The following is a 19,936-nucleotide window of genomic DNA, read 5'->3' on the forward strand; positions in this document are numbered from 1 at the left end:
CCCTGACCATTAGGTCTAGTTGTGGCCGACTCTGGGGTTGTGGCGTTCATCTCGCTTTATTGGCCGAGGGAGCCGGAGTACAGCTTCCGGGTCATGTGGCCAGCATGACTAAGCCGCTTCTGGCGAACCAGAGCAGTGCACGGAAACGCTGTTTACCTTCCCGCCGGAGCAGTACCTATTTATCTACTTGCACTTTGAAATGCTTTCGAACTGCTAGGTTGGCAGGAGCAGGGACCGAGCAACGGAAGCTCACCCCATCATGGGGATTTGAACCACCGACCTTCTGATCGGCAATCCCTAGGCTCTGTGGTTTAACCCACAGCACCACCCACATCCCACATTTCCAGGTCTGTATCCAAGCATATTTTTTTGTCCTCCAGGAAAACTTGCTGAATCAGAACAAACAGCAACCCACAGAAAACCCGATTGATGTTTGTTCTGTTTCAGCAATAAGCAGCCAATTTTCCTGGGGAAAGTGGTGGTGGAAGATACAGACCTGGAAAACACAGATCTGTGCCTGGGAAGTGCGGCACAAAAGGAAGTCCGGATCAGCCCCAAGTCTATTGAACATTTAAGTTGTTCAAACTTCCAAGTAGGCATGTATGTGGGTGTAAGCCACAGTCATGTAGGTCCATGGAAATCAATGAGTATGACTGATTTCAGTGGTTCTACTCTGAGCATGAGGAACACTGAATAGCACCCATAGTCCAAAGGCACGTGATGGGGTGACCATGTTGAAGCTAAGCAGACCAGTGTCAGGGCTCCTTGGAACCCCATGGACAGAGACTTGAGCTCCCCAGAGAGAAGGAGAGATATGCAGGCAATGCAGAAGGGGGTATAAGCCTATAGGATTCTGTCTTCTTAGTATTCATCCCAAAAACCCAATATTCAGCTAACTGGAGGAATTCTTAAATTGGATTTTGAAAGTTAGATATTGATGAGTTCAGTGCGAAATTAGATTTTTATGCACTGCTGAATTTTAATGATTGCACATTTTTAATTCTTAAATTAGAAAATGCCTGAATACTTGCATGATCAAACGGACAACTGAGCAAGCATTTCTACAGGTCTAGGTTTTTCTGTTCCTCATTCAGGTTACAAATTGATTACCTGTCAACCCTTCCAATCAATTAATTGTTCCGGGTCCCTAAAGCAACTGTTTTCTTTCTCTCTAGGGAGTTCTGGTTTTCATCTAAGTAGGAGATGTTGTCTCCTCACACCGGCAATTTTTATGCGAGTAATTTGTGTCCCTTGCAGAACTGAATTAATGTTATAATTGAAAAGATACCTTATTCGCATCCTTGCTCTTATCTGATCTGTTTGTGCTGATAGACCTCAAGGAAATGAAAGCAAGCCTATGTTTTTATATTGTAAACTGCCCCGTGATTCTCAGGGCAGTATAGAAATTCTATTAATAAGAATAATTAGCTGCAGTAGATATTCTTTAAAGTCTGTTTGCCCCCAGCAACTAAGACACCCACCTGATAAGTGGGGCAGAAGTAAAGCTTCCCTGGTCCACATCTAGGAAGCTGTCCCATGAGAAAGTTGAAACCCACATCTGAAGAGAGAGTGGCCTTGGGATCATGGCCATCTTGTCCACCTCCCAGGGAAGGCATCCTGGCAGCCCACCGAGATACACGAGGGATGGTCTAGAATTCCCTGCAGCGGGAATTCTAGTACATGCTTTGATAGGGCCTACATGTGAAGAGATGTAGAACAAAGAGTTTGTGGGAGGATGCTGTTAGGAGAATCTGCTTGCTGAGACTGTATTGTGGAAGTTTGTGCAGGGAAAACTTGGCCTTGAGCTAGCCTCATGTCGCTGAATTGGGCATCAAGCTCTGAGAAGGTAGGCATGCTTTGTCTCAGAGAATGTGACTTAATTTTGATGCATTTGTGGAGCTAATGCAAGGCTGTGTAATTGATAGGGCCACAGACTCCATTTTTGTGGGTTCCCCATCAGCAACTGTTGTTCTGAACAAGTAAAGATCACCATGGTACTGTATGTTTATTTAAGAAACCCACTGGATCCCCGTTGGGTCTGATTCAGCAGCCAGGGTCTTCTGCAACTCTCCAGAATAAGCAACGACGCCTTGCTGGATGTTTGTGACCCCATATCTAAGGGCACGAGCTACTGGTTCACATTTCTTTTGCCTTTGTGTCCAGTTGCCATTCAGGGCAGCCACCAACACCAGCTGGTCTCCTTCATCCTCACACCAGCCCTGTAGGCTTCAATTCTCCCCATGCTGCAGACTGAATAACTGAGGGCGAGAGCAAGGACCACACAGCAGGTTCATGGACAAATTGGGACCTGTAGCCAAATCTTAGGGGTTTGAATTGGACCTGTACCACTCACTCTGGGTGTTTGACCAAATCGCTCTGGTCTATCCAAGTCTCTCTCCACCTGGTGCCCTCAGTATGTTTTGGACTACATAGGAACATAGGAAACTGCCTTAAGCAGACTCAGACCACCACCCATGTAGCTCAGTAGCTTTCCAGGATTTCAGGAAGAAGTCTCTTCCAAGCCTGCCTAGAGATGATGTCTGGGGTAGACCCTGGAACCTTCTGCTTGCAAGGCAGGTGCTGAGCTAAGGACCTCCCTGACTACAATTCCCAGCACACCTGCACTGGCTGGGACTGAAAGTTGTAAATATCCTAAATATCTTGAGAGCACCAGGTTGAGGAAGGCTGGCCAAGGTATATTCAAGTTCAAGGGACAATATGGTCTCCTGGCATTTTGGGGGCTGCTATAGAGAAGTTGAGGAACATCATCCATCAGCAGCATGGAGAAGATGAGGAGAGATGAGTTAAGGATTCACCCCTCAGTTCAGTTCCATCTGCAAGGAGGGTGCTGTTCACAAACTGGATTTTGTCCAGAGGCACCTTGCGAAGACAATGAAAGGTCTGTGAGGCAGGTCATGAGCCGAGAAGCCAAAGGAGCTGCTGGCAAGCTTCATCCTAAAGAAAACACGAGATCAAAGGTGCGGCCGAGCATCTTAGCCGCGTCTTCATGCTTCAAAAGGTAATTAGAAGAGGGAACATTGGCACACCTTTCAGTGAAGTGGCACACCAGGTGAAGTGGCGGGTTCGAATTACAGGGAGGGGACTGAAACCTGAGGAACGTTAATTCATCAGGAATGCGTCCAGCTTTAGGAACTAACAAGAGACTCCTCCACAAAGACCAGGGTTTATTTATTGCTTATTTGTGGCACTTAGATCCCACCTTTTTTCTCTCCAAGGGGGCCTATGTGGTTCTCCTCCCCCTCCACATTTAATGCCCACAACAACCCGGTGAGACAGGTTAGGCTGAGAGGCAGCGACTGATTTCCAAGGTCAGCCAATGCACTTCATGATGATTGGGGATTTGAACCCTGGTCTCTGTCAGGCCCTAGTATTGTTTTGGGGGGACAGGAGGTGGGCAGGTGTGGGGGACTCCCTGGTCCTGAATGGGGTAACTGTGCCCCTGAAGGACCAGGTGCGCAGCCTGGGAGTCATTTTGGACTCACAGCTGTCCATGGAGGCGCAGGTCCATTCTGTGTCCAGGGCAGCTGTTTACCAGCTCCATCTGGTACCCAGGATGAGACCCTACCTGCCTGCGGACTGTCTTGCCAGAGTGGTGCATGCTCTAGTTATCTCCCGCTTGGACTACTGCAATGTGCTTTATGTGGGGCTACCTTTGAAGAGGACCCGGAAACTACAACTAATCCAGAATGCGGCAGCTAGACTGGTGGCTGGGAGCAGTCGCCGAGACCACATAACACCTGTCTTGAAAGACCTACATTGGCTCCTAGTACGTTTCTGAGCACAATTCAAAGTGTTGGTCCTGACCTTTAAAGCCCTAAACGGCCTCGGTCCAGTATCCCTGAAGGAGCGTCTCCACCCCCATCATTCAGCCTGGACACTGAGGTCCAGTGCCAAGGGCCTTCTGGCAGTTCCCTCACTGCGAGAAGCCAAGTTACTGGGAACCAGGCAGAGGGCCTTCTTGGTGGTGGCACCCGCCCTGTGGAACACCCTCCTACCAGATGTCAAACAGAAGAACAACTACCAGACTTTTAGAAGACATCTGATGTATTTTTAATCTTTGTTGGAAGCCACCCAGAGTGGCTGGGGAAACCCAGCCAGATGGGTTGGGTACAAATAATAAATTATTATTATTATTATTATTAGTCCGACCCTCTCACACCCACTGGCCAGCACTGAATGAACAGCTTTTTCTGCAGAATGGAGATCCAGGTTAGGGGCGGGGCCTCCTGTCACAGGTTCAGCGAGTGAACTGCCAATCGCATCATGGGACAGGCTGACGGGACCCTGTTCTGTCACACCGGCTGTTTTCAGGGGCTGATCACCCACACTGCCACCATTCGTGGGGGGCTTAAAGGCTGGGAGTGGGTTGCTGGCAGCCCCTGCAGCAAAGGGAAGTCCTTCACTGAGGTTGCGCAGAAAATCCGTGCGCGGGTGCATGGATGGAAGTGACCATCTATGGTTCCTTGTGAAACCACCACGCCGCCATGAAGCCACAGCAGGGAATGGAGGCCGTGAGAGTTTCAGGAGAGCAGAAGGTCTTGGGGATCTTTACTCACCAGATGCTTGCAGAAGCCTGTCAGCGAGTCTTGTGTCCACCAAAAGAACGGGCAACTGCAGAGAAGCAAGCTGGTTATTGATTCCCAACCGGGCAGCCCAACCATCGCCTCCCACTCCCACCCATTTGATCTGGCATGGCTGGGGTTGGCCTGATTCCTGGGACATCAAAGGGTGCGTTGTGTCCATAGGGGATCACCCTTGCAGCCTCAACTGCATCCTTAACATTGGGCGCTCCCATTATAAAATTAAGGGCAGCACCTACACTTTGGAACTCCCTGCCTGTTGTCATCAGGCGCCTTCGCTTTTGGGGCATGCTAAAAACATTTTTTGTTTGGACGAACTACCCGGATCTTTAGAAAGCCAATGCAAGTTTTAATCTGTTTTCAGTCTGTTGCTATTTTAATTTGTTATTCTTGTTTATTCATCCCACTGATGATTTTGTGGTTTATCTCTTTTGTAAAACGCTTGGAGGTTTTATTTTATAATCAAAGGGTGAACACATTTTTATGAAATAACTAAATAAATGCAGTCATTCTAGTTGCAATGTGGAGCAGCCATGTTTCCTTCCCCTGTTGACGTCCAAAGCAGGGAAGCCATCCTTTTTTCCTTTTTTTTAACCCACAATCAGATGCAAAAGTCTTAATGGGTGAGTGGAGAATTACCCTCCTCTCTTCCCTAATGCAAACCCTTTTCTCCCAGCTCAGATCTGAAACAGGAAGTGCCTGAAGCAGGTATTGGGCAGGGCCAGGTAATGTGGTCCCAAGCAGTGGGTTCAGCCCACCACACCTGTGTGTACACCTTTTGCTGCAAAAATAAGCCTGGACCTCATACCTCGCATGTGAATAAGGCAGACGTGTCCGTGAATAAATGGGGTTGCCCCCATCCCGTCTGGTTTGGCCCTTGGCCCAGACAGGCGCCAGAACCCAACGAAAGGAAACTTCATGATTCTTAAGAATCGCAACCTGTAGGGATGGTGGGAAGGAGGGGAAACTTACAGTCGAGTAGCCACTTGAGGAAGGCTCCCGGAAAAGGCTTGTCCTACAAAAGGGGAAGAAAGAGAGTCAGATAAAACATGGCACACTCCTCCAGGGACTGGGAGAGATCACTCCATGAAGAAAGTTCTGCTTTCTTCATAAGGATGCAAAAATAGCCTGCTGGATCACGGAAGGACCATGTTTGCATGTGTGCCCTCTGCTGCGCGCTTCTCTCTTTCTGCTTCTGGTCTTAATCTTATTTGTTCTCTCCAGCCCCCTTGGGCACACTAATTTCGGGAGGGGGGGCATCAGCTCGGCCCTGCAAAGTGGTGGCATTGTTTGGGTTCCCTTCAAGACATGTGCTCCCACTTAAAGGTAAAAGGTAAAGGGACCCCTGACCATTAGGTCCAGTTGTGGCCGACTCTGGGGTTGCGGCGCTCATCTCGCTTTATTGGCTGAGGGAGCTGGTGTACAGCTTCCGGGTCATGTGGCCAGCAGGACGAAGCGGCTTCTGGCGAACCAGAGCAGTGCACGGAAACGCCGTTTACCTTCCCGCCGGAGTGGTACCTATTTATCTACTTGCACTTTGACGTGCTTTCGAACTGCTAGGTTGGCAGGAGCTGGGACTGAGCAACGGGAGCTCACCCCGTCGCAGGGATTCGAACCGCCAACCTTCTGATCAGCAAATCCTAGGCTCTGTGGTTTAACCCACAGTGCCACCCGCGTCCCATGCTCCCACTTACATGCATGCAAAAAGTGGCACCGAAAGGGGCTTGGCGGAAGTGGGGAATCCTACTGTAAGTGATCAAGGCAGCCATTGACTCAAAAAGGTTGGAAACCACTGGTGTCGACAATATAACTGAGCTAGCTGGGCCAATTGTGTGACTCACTCTGTCCTTGGGCTGAATCTCATGCATCTCCACACCCCACATGAGGTCACTTTTATAAAAGAGGAGGCAGAGATGGGGAGACAGGCAAAGACCCCAAGATTGTGGGAAATGCACCCCTGGGTGTCTACGGAAGTGGAAGCTGTGATCCATATTTCTCTCCATTTAAGATTAATCGTAAAAGCTTGAGGTCCCTGGGGAGGGGAGCTTTGTCCAAGAGAAGCTTGGGCAGAAGAAGTCCTTAGAACATGGAAGCACCCCAGGAGGAGCAAGAAAGCCAATGCATGTGGAGAACACACCTTCAGGTCCATTTCAGAAAACTGTCCTGTTGAAATCGGCACGCTGGAGAGAGCTGCCTGGAGTTTCCCAAGGAGCCCGAAGGAGGCGTATTCTGAACAGGGAGGGGAGAGAGGCATGAATGAGGGCAGGGGACCACAAGAAAGTCCATTGGAAGCTGGGATGGGGCAGGATTACGCCATCAGCAGCTCCCCACAAGCTTGCAAATGAGAGGAAGGTTTAGAAAGGAAACTTACTGTTGAGAGCTTGGAGTTGCATGTTGACAACATTGAACCAGAGTTGGAACACTGGGCACATCTGCAAAGAAGAACAATGCCAACTTCTGAGATATCACAAGATCAGAGTTCTTCAACCTTGGGTTCCCAGTCATCTTTGCCAATAGGGATGATGGGACGTAGTCCAAGAACAGCTGGGGACCCAGGTTTGAAGAACACTGGACTAGATGACCCTTGGGGTCCCTATCATAATCATCATCATTAACATGGAAATAATAAGTCAGATGCTCTGCCACTGAGCCATGGCCCTCCCCCAATTACTTGCTCTCCAGTTCCTATTCTTCCAAGCCATTTGCCAGCCTTTTGCCCCAATACGTGTAGACAATTGGCTACTCACCACTGAAGGCAGGAGGGTACGGAGGCCAGAATTGATGACGCCACTCAACAGGTTTGCAAGCAAGCTAAGGAGGAAATAATAATAATAATAATAATAATATTTTATTTATATCCCGCCCTCCCCAGCCGAAGCCGGGCTCAGAGCGGCTAACAACAATAAAAGTAATACAACATTCTAAAATCAATTCATTCTAAAATCAATTCAGAGTCAAATCCATGGCAACCATTGGGCTAGAGTTCTGTGAGGATTGCCAAAGGAGGGGGTCAGGCTGTGCCCTGGCCAAAGGCCTGGTGGAACAGCTCTGTCTTGCAGGCCCTGCAGAAAGATGTCAAGTCCCACAGGGCCCTAGTCCCTTGTGACAGATCGGGGCCACAGCCAAAAAAGCCCTGGCTCTGGTTGAGGCCAGCCTAACCTCCCTGTGGCCTGGACCTCCAAGATGTTTTTGTTTGAAGACCGTAAGGTCCTCCGTGGGACATACCAGGAGAGGTGGTCCCGGAGGTACGAGGGTCCTAGGCCGTAAGAGACAAGAGAAAGAGACAAAACAACCCCAGTCATATTTCAGGGCTGGATTCCCCAATGCTGTGCTGTGTCTCCTGCTCTTATCACAAAGGAAGGTGACCTTATAGGGATTTGACTTTTGATTATGATGGTTGCTTAGGGCTACTTTGGCCTTGATCCAGGAGTGGACATTATATAGACGCAGGTGTCTGGTAGCCAATAAGAATCCTAGAATTGTAGAGTTGGAAGGGACCCTGAGGGACATCTAGTCCAACCCCCTGCAATGCAGGAATCTCAACACATGGTCCCCCATCCAATTGCAACCCATACTGGACCCTGCCTAGCTCTGCAAATGTACGAGCACCTCCTAGTGGTGCAGCAATAAATCTGCAGTTTCCCCTTCTCCTAACAGTGAGAGGATTTCTCTGCCATCTGTTAGAATATTGGAACAAGCCCTATAATTCAGAACAAGACAAGACAAGGAATAAAGGGGAGAAATGGCAAGGATTCAAAATGGAAACAGAATGAAGCTAGCCCCACTGAACTCGGGGGGCTTATCCACACTTTGCTCAACTCATTCCAGGTAGAGATCTGGCCCATGGATGAGCATTGTTTTGTTTTGTTTTGTTTTGTTTTGTTTTGTTTTGTTTTGTTTTGTTTTGTTTCTGCCCTGAGCTTTCCCCACGAAAAGCTGAAACAGAATGAAGGTCAGTTCGGGTTTTCCATGTATTGATGTTTGTTCCAGTTGAGCTTTAAAGAGTAGATTTTTGCGGCAAAAGAAAAAGAAAAGTTCCTTGGGCACGGAGCGTTAAGTGAAAAACTTTACCTTGAAAGAGTGGAGGAAAGCAAAGTGTGGATAAGCCCTGAGAGTTTATATCCAGTCACTGATTCCATTATCACAAGGATTTCTGCTTCCACAAATGAACGTTCCTCCTTGCTCCTCTGTCCCCACACTCCCCCTAAATCTGATCTGGGGGTTCATCCAATCCTTTGGAGAAGATTTGGGGAGGACGCAGGTTGCACACAATGGGGAGTTCCATCGTGGAAGCAGAAATGCTTGGCTAATGGAATGAGAGATGCCACCTTCCATTTCAAACACCGCAGTGATTCTCAGAGAGGCAGAGTGGATGAGGTGAAGCCAGAACAGGTAAGGATGGAGGAGAAATTGGGAGAAGATTTAATTTTAGTCTGATTTATTTACACTTCCCAAAATGATAAGGAAACCACCCAGATAAGCCCCCAAAACCTTTAATGCCCACCTGCTTGGCAGCTTGATGCTGAAGCCAGCGACCATATCCTGGCAGTTCTTAAGGACCAGCTTGAGATCTCCCGGTTTGTCTTGGGTTAAGGCCAGGTGAGGGCTGATGTCCATCACCACAGAAGTTCCGCTGAGAAAACTGAGCACCCTGGGAGACAAAGTCAGACAGGGGTGCTGGGCTTTGAGTGTTAGGAAGGGACCTGCAGGGGCCAGAGAGTGTTCTGGGATGTGTCGTCAGCTCATGTGGGGAATGGCCAGAGGCTGTAGGGCCTTGCAGAGGAGCTCAGCACAAACTAAAGTGGAAGCTTGACCCAGAACATGCTCAGTGCTCTCTGGCAGCTGTGGGTTGCAAAAGTAAAACCGCAGAGAGGCAAGCTGCCTCTCTTGTCAACCAGCTTTTGGGAAACACCTGGATGAGAATATAGTGTTGCAACTCAGTGCAGGCCACCCAGAGCGCATACAGGCAGGACCAGACAATGCATGCTTAGACGCGCCTCTGCATCTCCCTCCTGAAGGTTGTCAGGAGCAATGGGGAAGTCCCACAAGGGCATCTCAGCCCTTCTGGTTGACATTGGTTTAACTGCAGAGCTTTGAGGCTGCCTAGAGCTGGTTATGGTGCTGGAGGAGACTCTTGAGAGTCCCTTGGACTGCAAGAAGATCAAACCTCTCCATTTGGAAGGAAATCAGCCCTGAGTGCTCACTGAAAAGACAGATCCTGAAGCTGAGGCTCCCAGACTTTGGCCACCTCATGAGAAGAGAAGACTCCCTGGAAAAGACCCTGATGTTGGGAAAGATGGAGGGCACAAGGAGAAGGGGGCGACAGAGGACGAGATGGTGGGACAGTGTTCTCGAAGCTACCAGCATGAGTTTGACCAAACTGCGGGAGGCAGTGGAAGACAGGAGTTCCTGGCGTGCTCTGGTCCAGGGGGTCATGAAGAGTCGGACACGACTAAAGGACTAAACAACAACAAGAGCTGGTTGGGGCAGATGAGTGGGACAGTGAAGAAGAACCTGGGGGAACTCAGAAGCATTTGGATAAGGAGAGGCATTGACCACAGTCAACAAATCCTCATTAAGGTGTTTGTGGTGGGAAGGAGCTACCTTGGAAGAAACCAGGCAACCGGCCCATCCTTTTTGGCCACCTCGACTTGGTATGGAAGCATCTCTGCAAAATCTCAGGCAGAGTTCCTTCCTAGCCCTCCTGCTTATTGGAATCCCTTCAGCTGGAGATGTTAGGGACTAGCCTTCGCTGACCTGGTGCTCTCCCTGTCTTTTGCACTATATCCCCCATCAGCGCAGATATATGATGCCAGGGCTGATGGGAGATGTAGTCTGGCAACATCTAGGAAAAGAGAAGGTTGGGGAAGGATGCATAGAGGTGCAAAATATGTCTTCTGCTACTGGACTTTTGCCCTTTCCTGCTCATGTTAATTTCAGAACAAGCTGAATGTGAAGGAAGCAGCTCTCGCTCTCAGGACTCACCCTGGCAAATTAGTAGTAATAGTTGCATGTAGGTTGAGCTGTAGCTCATTTCCACGGATGACCTTCCAGGACCCTCCAACAACCTCAAGGTTCACAGCATTAAACCTGTGAGCAACATAACAGAAGGGAGAAGATGCATGGAGACCCCAGAATGGTCGGCACACATTGCAAAGTCATGTATCCATCCCACTCTCTCCTCCTAATGGCACTGATGTGGTTCAACCCCAACAAGATGATAGATCTTGCCTAATAAGATGCTCTTAGAATCATAGAATTGTAGAGTTGGAAGAGATCCCAATGATCGTCTATTCCAACCCACCGCAATGCAGGTCTCTCAACTAAAGCATCCATGACAGATGGCCATTCAATCTCTGCTTAAAAACTTCAAATGAAGGAGAACCCACCACCTTCTGAGGGAGTCCATCCCACTGACAAATGGCTGTTACCCTCAGGATGGTCCTCCTAATGTTTAGTCAGAATCTCCCTTCTTGTAACTCAAATCTACTGGTTCATGTCCTATCCTCCAGAGCAGGAGAAAACAAGCTTGTTCCCACTTCCATGTGACAGCCCTTTAGGTATTTAAAGTTGGCTGTCATATCTCTTCTCAGTCTCCTCTTTTTCAGGCTAAAGATGCCCAACTCCCTCAACCGTTCCTCACCAGACTTGGTTTCCAGACCCTTGGTCACACTCCTCCGCACCCCTTCCAGCTTATCAATACCCTTCCTAGTGGTAGAAGGGAAGAGAAGCAGAGCAGAATTGGCCTGTAGTGCAACCAGGTACAGAATTAGGGGTGGTGATGGACCTACAGGCTCTCATTCTGGTTGGGGACGTGGTCTGTCAACTGCAACGGCTGCTCCCTTGCCCACACCAACTCACCATTGGAACGGCTCCTTGGATCCTCCACCGCCGAGGAGACCTCCCAGACCAAGTAGGTTTCCACCAAGAAGGCCGTTCTCTCCACCAAGAAGATCACCACCCAGGAGGCCATTTTTGCCGAGGAGATCGCCACCCAGAGCACCACCAAGCAGGCCGCCACCTCCAGATTCACCACCACCACCAAGTAGACCTCCGGTGGTGTTGCCAAGAAGGCCTCCTCCACCACCGAGCAGGCCATCTCCTCCAGCAACAGCGCCGAGCAGGCCACCTCCATCGCCACCTCCAACAGCACCAAGGAGACCACCTCCACCTTCTCCTCCACCACCTCCAACAGCACCAAGGAGACCACCTCCACCTTCTCCTCCACCACCACCAAGAGCTCCAAGCAAGCCGCCACCGCCTTTGCTGTCACCTCCACCACCAACAGCTCCAAGTACTCCATCTACTGCTCCTCCTCCGACAGCACCGAGCAGGCCGCCTCCAAGACCACCGAGGAGACCACCTTTGCCAGAATCACTGCCTGCACCAAGAAGATCCCCGTTATTTATATATTACATTTACAGCCCAGCTTCTCTCCCCGAGGAGCTCAAGGTGGCCTGCATGGTTCTCCTGCTTATCCTTTAATCCCCAGAACAACCCGGTGGGGTAGGTTGGGCTGAGAGGCAAGGAGTGGAGTCAGGCCACCCAGCAATTCATGGCTGTGTGGGGATTTGAACCCTGGTCTCCCTGGTCCTAAACTCCACCCTACCACAGCTCTTTCTGAGATAGTGAGAACCATCCCAGGAGACATGTCCCCAGCGATGAGAGTGGAGGCGCACATCAGCCTAACATCAATCTATAAATGGCTGTCACTGAAACTGCTCCCCTGTGGGGTATAGCTCCACTGATCCTTTGCAACCAGCTCCAGTCAGGTTGGTAGTCCTGAACACTCTTTAGAAAATGGGTTTTGCCCCCAAGCCCTTCTAAGTCTGGGCTTGGGCCAAGCAAAAACTAATGGTTAGACAAAGAATCATGGACACCGAGAGACAACAGGACTGCTCAAGGTGCCCCGACTACAAAATTGTAGAAACTGAGAGATATATAGGTGCTCCAGCAGCCTATCTCTTTTTTAGTGTATCCACTTTTACACTTGCCAGAAGCTCAGCTTTGCCTGCGCCAGTCTTGGAAGGATCCTTTTAAAAAGTCCCATATGACCAGAGAATTTGTGCCTGTCCATTGGGGGATATAGGAAGCCCTGAACACATATTTTTTAGATGTCCCTTTTACAATCAGGCACGTAGAGAAACCATTGACCCCCCTGCTGGTGAGGCTTGCTGACCTCCCGGTAAAGCAAAAATTCAATCTCCTATTAGGCAAAGACCACAAGACGACCCGGATTGTTGCCAGATTCTGCGCACAGATCTGTAGGCGCAGACCATCCCCCGATCCATTCTAGTTAAGAAAATTCCCAACCCGGATCCACGGGCGACGTTGGGTCATTTCTCTAAGGTAGTCTATTTTAAAGTTTTAATGTGTTTATATGCCTATCGCACTTTTAAACTTAAAATGCATTGTTGTATATTGTTTTAAATGTCTGTTTTGCTATTGGGATTGTAGTTCCACTTGTGTTTCACAAGCTGGCCTCTGACCGTAATAAATTTCATGTTCAGACATGTCCCCATGAGCCCCTTTCCCCCAGCAATGTCTGTGTATAACAGACCTCCTGTGCCAAGTATATTGCCAATACGGATGCTATTTAAGTAGTCAGACGTAAAAATATTTATAGACTACAGTTTCATTAAAAATATATATCCAAGTGGCTTACAAGAAGAACCTCCTGGATCAGGCCAATGGCTCAAGGTCCTGTTCTCGCAGTGACCAGCCAGATGCTCCAATGGGAATCCTGCAAGCAGGATCCAAGGCACAAGATCCCTCTCTCCTGCTCTGGTTTTCAGAAGCTGGGATTCAGAAACATCACTGCCTCCAACTTTGGTGGCAGAGTAGAGCCACTGTGGCGAGCAGCCATTAATATCCCTTTTCTCCTCCGTGAATTTGCCAAACCTCTTTGAAAGCCTTCCAGGTTGGTGACTGTTGCTGCTTCCTGCAGGAGTGAGTTCCATAGTTTAGCTACATAAAGGGACCCCTGACCATTAGGTCCAGGGAGCTCACCCCGTCACGGAGTTTCAAACTGCGACCTTCTGACCATTGGGTCCAGTCGTAGCCGACTCTGGGGTTGCAGTGCTCATCTCGCTTTACTGGCCGAGGGAGCCGGAGTACAGCTTCTGGGTCATGTGGCCAGCAGGACTAAGCCGCTTCTGGCGAACCGGAGCAGCGCACGGAAACGCCGTTTACCTTCCCGCCAGAGCGGTACCTATTTATCTACTTGCACTTTGAAGTGCTTTCGAACTGCTAGGTTGGCAGGAGCAGGGACCAAGCAACGGGAGCTCACCCTGTCACGGGGATTCGAACTGCTGACCTTCTGATCGGCAAGTCCTAGGCTCTGTGGTTTAACCCACAGCACCACCCACATCCCTGTACCAGTGGGACAAAATCTTTCCTAGAAGAAAGAAGGCAGAGCAGTCTACCATCAATCTCTTGGTCTCCAGGGAGATCAGATGTCTGCAGTGTATTTCGACGACAAAAAACCAAATAGAGATATTTAGCCACTAACTTGGTGAGCTCCTGATCATTCCCCAGTAATAGAAAATATATGGCCTCCAACTCTGGTTTCCATTTGGGGATGCAGAGTTGATCTAGAAATTGCTGACGGAGATCAGCATATAGAGCCATATGCGTAAGGGTTTCCACCAGGTGGTCTTCACCTGGGCAAGTTCTTTCTCCTTCCACCCTGCCTGAGAACCTTCCCCAAAGGGGGTTGGATGGATTTGAATTAAACCTGGCCAGCGAAAATGCCCTTCTTTCTTGAGGGTTAAGCAGACATTCAAGGTAATTGTGGTTAATTTCATGTGCCCAAGAAAGTTGAAAGTTAAGAGGGGAGCATGTTTTCTCTGCTGCTACTGTTAGTTCCTGGTGCTCAATATCTCACAACCTAGTTTTCATTATAGCCTTGGCGGATGGTAGGGACATCGATCACAAAAGTTCCACTGACAGCCTGAGTTGCTGTACCTTCTTGCTAAACTGTTGTAGGCCTGGGGGAAGAAAGGGGTCTAACAAAACTTCGCTGAGGAGAGCATCTTTACCAGCATAGAGGAAATATCGCCCAGGCGACAGTCCACCTTTTGTTGACCTCCCTCTAGACACAAGGCTGCATAGGGTACACAGCGTGAGACAGTAAAGATCTTGAAGAGGAAAACTGCTTGGACTCATTCTACCAACTGGGTAAACCCTGGCAGCCAAACTGGAATACCATAGTAGAATTGAGCTATAATTTTGGCGTTGAAGACCTTAAGGGCAGAAGTTTCTTAGAAATGTGTTTCCCAAGGAATTTCATCTTTGCTTTCATATAACCCATGGAAAGTGTGGGAGCTGGACTTGTGCTGCCCCTTCAGCTGCCCCTCGTGTCACCCGTTTGAGGTCCAACTCACCTTTCTCAGTCTTTGCTGAGCTTGAACCAAGAAGACCGCCCAGCCCAAGACTTTGCGAGGGAACCAAGGACCCGCAGAAGATGGCGACCAGGCACCACATCTTCACCACTGTCAAGGTCTTCATCCTCCTTTCATCTGCGAAAGAGAGAGGGACAAGGCAGTTGGAGCAGGTGGAGGGGTGCTCAGGTGGGAAGGGAACAAGCCAGATGTGATATGAACAGCCACATTTTCTGCTCAAGTTGTGTGGCTTCTGGGTTTTCTTGTGTGTCTTTTTTCTGTTTTAAGCCTGCAGTACAGAGTGTTGTGTTTTGATTGTATGGACGCTACTCTGGAAGGTTGGTGGTTCGAGCCCCCCCCCCCCGGGACACCTATGATTCTTGCATTGGAGGGGGTTGGACTAGATGGAACTCAGAGGTCCCTTCCAACTTTATATTTCTATGATTCTAAGATTTCTTTGGATGAGAGGTTAAAGTGGTGGCGTATTTACTAGACTCTCTGCAATGATATACAGTGGTACCTCGGGTTACAGAGGCTTCAGGTTACAGACTCCTCTAACCCAGAAATAGTACCTCGGGTTAATAATAATAATAATAATAATAATAATAATAATAATAATAATAATAATAATAATAATAATAATTTATTTATACCCCGCCCATCTAGCTGGGTTTCCCCAGCCACTCTGGGCGGCTTTCAACAAAGTATTAAAATACAGTGGTCTGTTAAACATTAAAAGCTTCCCTAAACAGGGCTGCCTTCAGATGTCTTCTAAAAGTCTGGTAGTTATTCTTCTCTTTGACATCTGGTGGGAGCGCGTTCCACAGGGCGGGTGCCACCACCGAGAAGGCCCTCTGCCTGGTTCCCTGTAGCTTCACTTCTCGCAATGAGGGAACCGCCAGAAGGCCCTCGGCGCTGGACCTCAGTGTCCAGGCTGAACAATGGGGGTGGAGACGCTCCTTCAGATATACTGGGCCGAGGCCGTTTAGGGCTTTAAAGGTCGACACTAACACTTTGAATTGTGCTCAGAAACGTACTGGGTGCCAATGCAGATCTCTCAGAACCGGTGTTATGTGGTCTCGGCGGCCGCTCCCAGTCACCAGTCTAGCTGCCACATTCTGGATTAGTTGCAGTTTTTGGGTCACCTTCAAAGGTAGCCCCACATAGAGCGCATTGCAGGAGTCCAAGCGAGAGATAACTAGAGCATACACCACTCTGGCGAGACAGTCTGTGGGCAGGGAGGGTTTCAGCCTGTGTACCAGATGGAGCAAAGTCAAGAACTTTGCTTCAGGATGAGAACAGAAATCGTGCTCTGGCAGTGCCGCAGCAGCAGGAGGCCCCATTAGCTGAAGTGGTGCTTCAGATTAAGAACAGTTTCAGGTCAAGAACAGACCTCCAGAACGAATTAAGTTCTTAACCCGAGGTGCCACTGTACTTTCATTCTCTGAATTACGAGCCGAAGAACAACGCGAGGCAAGCCTGATGATTTCCACCCTGCCGAACAGCAGAGTTTGGTCTGTACCACATAACTTCATTATTGTTGAAGATGACCCTCCTTCCCAGGAGTTCCTGGCATCATTAACTGAGATTCTGACTTGCTAGAATGTCTCTCGCATCCTGCCTTTGATCAGCGCACACATGTGGACTCATTGCCATGACTACTGAAAGAGAGAGGAAGGCCAGGATTCGGGCAGCAGCCTTCAGTGCAGGATATAATCAAAGGGGTTTGTTGGCATCTCTTTTGCAGACATGCCATGGGACAAAATTGGCTCCTTTGAAATCTTTGAAGCCTGCTTTTGGGGGAGAAAACGTGAAGTTATTCGGTATAAAAATAAGCACTGCTATTTCCTGCTCAATTAAATATGCCGCTTGTAACATGCAGGGCTTAAAAGGAAAAAAACCCAAAACCTACCTCCATAATAGCTATGGACAAGTGACTGCATGGTCTCCTGGCAGAGCCAGGCTTCTGAGATGACACAGAAAGGTTACTGTGCTCATTTTTGTTGTTTAGTCATTTAGCCGTGTCCGTCTCTTTGTGACCCCCTGGACCAGAGCACGCCAGGCACGCCAGTCTTCCACTGCCTCCCCCAGTTTGGTCAAACTCATGCTGGTAGCTTCAAGAACACTGTCCCACCATCTCGTCCAGCAGGGTCTTTTCCATGGAATCTTCTCTTCTCATGAAGTCTTGGAGCCTCAGCTTCAGGATCTGTCCTTCCAGTGAGCACTCAGGGCTGGTTTCCTTCAGAATGGATCAGTTTGATCTTCTTGCAGTCCATGGGACTCTCAAGAGTCTCCTCCAGCACCATAATTCAAAAGCATCAATTCTTCGGTGATCAGCCTTCTTGATGGTCCAGCTCTCACTTCCGTACATCACTACTGGGAAAACCATGGCTTTCACTATATGGACCTTTGTTGGCAAGGTGATGTCTCTGCTTTTTAAGATGCTCATTCAGACTGGCTGATTATCATCTTTCTGCTCAGTTTCCACCAGTGGGATGGGTCTTTGGGGCAAACAGGTGTGACTTTATCATTCTGGCTAACAGTGAAGTCAAGTGGTTGAGTGCCGAAAGGGATGGAGCCAAGCCTGAGCCACAAAGTAAGAAGAAGGAAGAACGAAGGGCTGGCACAAAAGAGTGAACCCCAAGGTATGCAAAGGGGGGGGGGACATTTTCCTTTTTTCCAAAGGAGCTGAAGGGGAAAGGGGAGATCTCCACAATGACCCCTCATGATCAGTGGCCTCCGGGAGTGATGCAATATCAGAAGGAAAAGGAAAATGGGAAAAGAACTCATGAATTCACAGGTTCACAGAACTGCAGAATGGGGAGGGACCCTAAAGGTCATCCATTCCAACCCCCTGCAATGTGGGAACTGGCTGCTTCAGCCCCTTAGTTTCCTGGAGAAGTGAATGGATAGCGATCACAGCGGAGAGACTTTGATACAAACATGGATGGGGGGAAAATCTAGTATTATTCCATTTGGAGTCATGGTGGTGGGAATTAACAGAAGTAAAATTAAAAGAAAGGTCACGGTTAAGGTTTATTAATAATATTAACAATTAGGGAACCCATCTTGGACTTTCCATGTGAAAAGGAAATCAATCTGAGACACCTTAACTTGGAGGAAATATGGTTTAGCAGAAAGTGGAGTCGCTGGATGCTCACATTGACCAAAGGTGCTCAATTATCTTATCTCCTTTTTTTATATAAATGGCAGGTGGGAAATTGGAAGTTCCTCTCTTGAAGGTTTTGCTCATGTTTCTCTTCTTTTGTTTTCTTTATTTTTCTCGTTCCTCTTTTTATCCCTGTTGTCCCTTTCTTTTCTTTTCCTGTTTCTTTTCTTTGTTTTGCATCTTTCGCAGTTGCAATTTTATTGTACCGTGAGGAAATTTCAATAAAAAAAATCTTACCAGCGGGGGAAAAAAGAGAGAGAGAGTCCTTTGGGTGTGGAGTGTTCATTCACACGCAAACTGAGCTTTCCAAAATATTAGACATTCCAAAGGGCACTTCCTTGTTATGTGGGATGAAAGGAACCTTTGTTGGTTTCCGTAGAGACGCCACATTGCAGAATCCCACCTTCCCCCCGCCCAGGGGATCGAGGTGACACCCCTGGTTTTCCCCCTTCCTTACTTAACCCCAACAACAACAGCCCTTTGAGGTACATTAGGCTGAGAGAGGCAGGGACTCCCCCCCCCCCATCACCCTGTGATCTTCATGGCTGAGCAGAGAATTTGAACCCAGGTCTCCCAGGTCTAAGCACTGAAAATTGACCTTCCTTTTTGAAAAAACCCACCATCATGTCAAGAATCATCTTTTCATCTCCCCTCTGCTTGGAATCACCCCTAACTATCTCTCTCTTTTTTTTACTACTATTGATTTTATTTCATATCTGCCATTACTCCAATTGCTCGGGACAATTGCTGTTTTTGCCAATTCAATCTCCAGGAACAGATTGGAAGTACATTTCCAAACCTCTGTAAACCATTTGACTGTAAAAACAACAACCTCAAAGCAGTTTACAAAAATTTAAAACAATAAAAAAAATACAACAGTACTTTAAAAAATAAAAAAATATTATTTTTATGATTAAAACCTACAAAAAGTTAGAATACTAAAAGCTGGGCAGGCTTGTCTAAACAAGACTGTTTTTAGCAGGTGCTACAAAGAGTACCGTGAAGGCTTTTTCTTGACCTCATGTGGCAGGGAGTTCCAAAGTGTAGACACACCACAACTGAGTTCTTACCAGTGCAGAATGGGGGTTATACAGCAGTGCCAATTCTGCCGATCGAAGTGGCTGAGTGGACACATTTGGGGTGAGGCGATTTCACAGGCAAAACTGACCCCCTTTAGGCATTCCTACGCAAACTGCCCCCCCCAGCCGCTCTTTGGAAACAGAACAAGCCAAGCCAACCCTGCTGTGCCTTGCTTGGGGGAGAAGCGGAAAACGCTGCAGCAAAAGTGTTAGGAGTTTTGTGTCTCTTACCTGGGACGCCTTGACATTTGCAAACAGGTCTCCGGGGCTGCCTTATCTGCTGCCGCTGCTGCCGCTCTGGCACAAGAGCCCTTATATAGCCAAGCCCAGGGCTGGTATAAGGGGGAAAAGAGGGTTCTGGATTGGCAGCACTCAGAGATGGTATCAAGGCCCTGCACAAAGGATGGATTTCGACACTCAGAAGCAAACAGGAGGCACTTGAAACCGCTCTGGGATGCCTCCTTCAGCACCTGGACTTCTGCTTCCTGGAGATCTTACATAACTTTGTTGTTGTTGTTGTTTAGTCATTTAGTCACAACCTCAGATATGCAGATGACACAACCTTGATGGCAGAAAGTGAGGAAGAATTAAATAATGAGGGTGAAAGAGGAGAGCGCAAAATATGGTCTGAAGCTCAACATCAAAAAAGTGGAGATCATGGCCACTGGGCCCATCACCTTCTGGCAAATAGAAGGGGAAGAAATG

The 19,936-nt window shown here is 48.4% G+C and overlaps 1 protein-coding gene across 1 annotated transcript; it reads right to left on the reverse strand.

Moving 5' to 3' along the window:
• Window positions 1-1,990: 1,990 nt before the first annotated feature.
• LOC308588169 (uncharacterized protein) lies at window positions 1,991-19,603 on the reverse strand. Its single transcript, XM_081196533.1, has 11 exons — window positions 19,463-19,603; window positions 14,987-15,121; window positions 11,463-11,982; window positions 10,587-10,691; window positions 9,106-9,252; window positions 7,349-7,412; window positions 6,973-7,033; window positions 6,739-6,830; window positions 5,574-5,616; window positions 4,578-4,632; window positions 1,991-2,955 (listed from the first exon to the last, which is right to left on the reverse strand). The coding sequence occupies exons 2-10, from the start codon at window positions 15,108-15,110 to the stop codon at window positions 4,598-4,600; spliced, it is 1,191 nt and encodes a 396-aa protein (XP_081052659.1). The 5' UTR covers window positions 15,111-15,121; window positions 19,463-19,603; the 3' UTR covers window positions 1,991-2,955; window positions 4,578-4,597.
• Between the last annotated feature and the right edge of the window lie 333 nt (window positions 19,604-19,936).

Source organism: Podarcis bocagei, assembly GCF_964188305.1.
Source record: "Podarcis bocagei genome assembly, chromosome: 5".
Taxonomy (NCBI): domain Eukaryota; kingdom Metazoa; phylum Chordata; class Lepidosauria; order Squamata; family Lacertidae; genus Podarcis; species Podarcis bocagei.